The following is a 2439-nucleotide window of genomic DNA, read 5'->3' on the forward strand; positions in this document are numbered from 1 at the left end:
GATACTCTGATCAATGTTAAAGAGCTTGTATTCTCAAACCCAGAAGGTTCTTCGGGTATATCTCTTAATCAGGTTGAAAGACCACCGGGTCTCAATGACTTTGGAATGGTGGCTTGGTGCCTAGATATGTCGACTCCCGAGTTTCCTATGGGACGAAAACTTCTGGTAATCGCAAATGATGTCACCTTCAAAGCTGGTTCGTTTGGTCCTAGAGAGGATGCATTTTTCCTTGCTGTTACTGAACTCGCTTGTGCCAAGAAGCTTCCCTTGATTTACTTGGCAGCAAATTCTGGTGCGCGACTTGGGGTTGCTGAAGAAGTCAAAGCCTGCTTCAAAGTTGGATGGTCAGATGAAATTTCCCCTGAGAATGGTTTTCAGTATATATACCTAAGCCCTGAAGACTACGAACGGATTGGATCATCTGTCATTGCCCACGAAATGAAGCTCACCAGTGGGGAAACAAGGTGGGTAATTGATACGATCGTTGGTAAAGAAGATGGTATTGGTGTAGAGAACTTAACAGGAAGTGGGGCAATAGCGGGTGCTTACTCAAGGGCGTACAATGAAACTTTTACTTTGACCTTTGTTAGTGGAAGAACGGTTGGAATTGGTGCTTATCTTGCCCGCCTGGGTATGCGATGCATACAGAGACTTGACCAGCCGATCATCTTGACCGGCTTTTCTACGCTCAACAAGTTGCTTGGGCGTGAGGTCTATAGCTCTCACATGCAACTTGGTGGCCCTAAAATTATGGGCACTAATGGTGTTGTTCATCTTACAGTCTCAGATGATCTTGAAGGCGTATCCGCAATTCTCAACTGGCTGAGCTACATTCCTGCTTACGTGGGTGGTCCTCTTCCTGTTCTTGCCCCTGTAGATTCACCAGAGAGAACTGTGGAGTACGTCCCAGAGAATTCTTGTGACCCACGAGCCGCTATAGCTGGGATTAACGACAATACCGGTAAATGGCTTGGCGGTATCTTTGATAAAAATAGCTTTATTGAGACTCTTGAAGGCTGGGCAAGGACGGTAGTGACTGGTAGAGCTAAGCTCGGGGGAATACCCGTTGGAGTTGTTGCAGTTGAGACACAGACTGTAATGCAGATCATCCCAGCAGATCCTGGACAGCTTGACTCTCATGAAAGAGTGGTTCCCCAAGCAGGGCAGGTCTGGTTTCCTGATTCTGCAGCCAAGACAGCTCAAGCGCTCATGGATTTCAACCGGGAAGAGCTTCCCTTATTTATCCTTGCGAACTGGAGAGGATTTTCAGGTGGGCAGAGAGATCTTTTCGAAGGAATACTTCAGGCTGGTTCAACTATAGTAGAAAATCTGAGAACATATCGGCAGCCAGTGTTTGTGTACATCCCAATGATGGGAGAGCTGCGTGGTGGAGCGTGGGTTGTTGTTGACAGCCAAATAAATTCGGATTATGTTGAAATGTATGCTGATGAAACTGCTCGTGGAAATGTGCTTGAGCCAGAAGGGACGATAGAGATAAAATTTAGAACGAAAGAGCTGTTAGAGTGCATGGGAAGGTTGGACCAGAAGCTAATCAGTCTCAAAGCAAAACTGCAAGATGCCAAGCAAAGCGAGGCTTATGCGAACATCGAGCTTCTCCAGCAACAGATTAAAGCCCGAGAGAAACAGCTTTTACCAGTTTATATCCAAATTGCCACCAAATTTGCGGAACTTCATGACACTTCCATGAGAATGGCTGCGAAAGGAGTGATCAAAAGTGTTGTTGAATGGAGCGGCTCGCGGTCCTTTTTCTATAAAAAACTCAATAGGAGAATTGCTGAGAGCTCTCTTGTGAAAAACGTACGGGAAGCGTCTGGAGACAACTTACCATATAAATCTGCAATGGGTTTAATTCAGGATTGGTTCTGCAATTCAGATATTGCCAAGGGGAAAGAAGATGCTTGGACAGATGACCAAGCGTTTTTTACATGGAAGGACGATGTTAGTAACTACGAATTGAGGCTGAGCGAGTTGAGAGCGCAGAAACTGCTGAATCAACTTGCAGAGATTGGGAATTCGTCGGATCTGCAAGCTCTACCTCAGGGTCTTGCTAATCTTCTAAACAAGGTATGAAATGAAAACTTAGAGACAAAACTTGGTTTCTTTTCTGTATGGCTCTGTTTTTGGTGGCCTAAGTGAATATGTGTGATGCAGGTGGATCCTTCAAAAAGAGAAGAGCTGGTGGATGCGCTACGAAAAGTGTTGGGTTAATATCAAAGAGGTTTAGCTTCTGTTCCAAGAAAGATGGACATTTAGAGTTGCGGTTGAAGTTATTATATTTGCTGTAAATGTTGTTGTAGCATTTGTCATTCCCGTATAAGCGAATTACGCAATAATTCATTCAACATGTCACTATTGTTCCTAAATATATATATATATATATATATATATATATATATATATATATATATATATATATAT

At 43.7% G+C, this 2439-nt stretch overlaps 1 protein-coding gene across 1 annotated transcript in view; it reads left to right on the forward strand.

Annotated features, from left to right (window-relative positions):
• LOC104789439 (acetyl-CoA carboxylase 1-like) overlaps positions 1–2384 on the forward strand; it is a 12711-nt gene extending 10327 nt beyond the window's left edge. Inside the window, exons 29-30 of the mRNA XM_019245340.1 lie at positions 1–2085; positions 2173–2384. Of these exons, the coding sequence (XP_019100885.1) occupies positions 1–2085; positions 2173–2229 (2142 nt within the window). The 3' untranslated portion in view covers positions 2230–2384. The remainder of the gene's footprint in view (positions 2086–2172) is intronic.

The sequence above is a fragment of the Camelina sativa genome, chromosome 5 (genome assembly GCF_000633955.1).
Source record: "Camelina sativa cultivar DH55 chromosome 5, Cs, whole genome shotgun sequence".
Taxonomy (NCBI): Eukaryota; Viridiplantae; Streptophyta; class Magnoliopsida; order Brassicales; family Brassicaceae; genus Camelina; species Camelina sativa.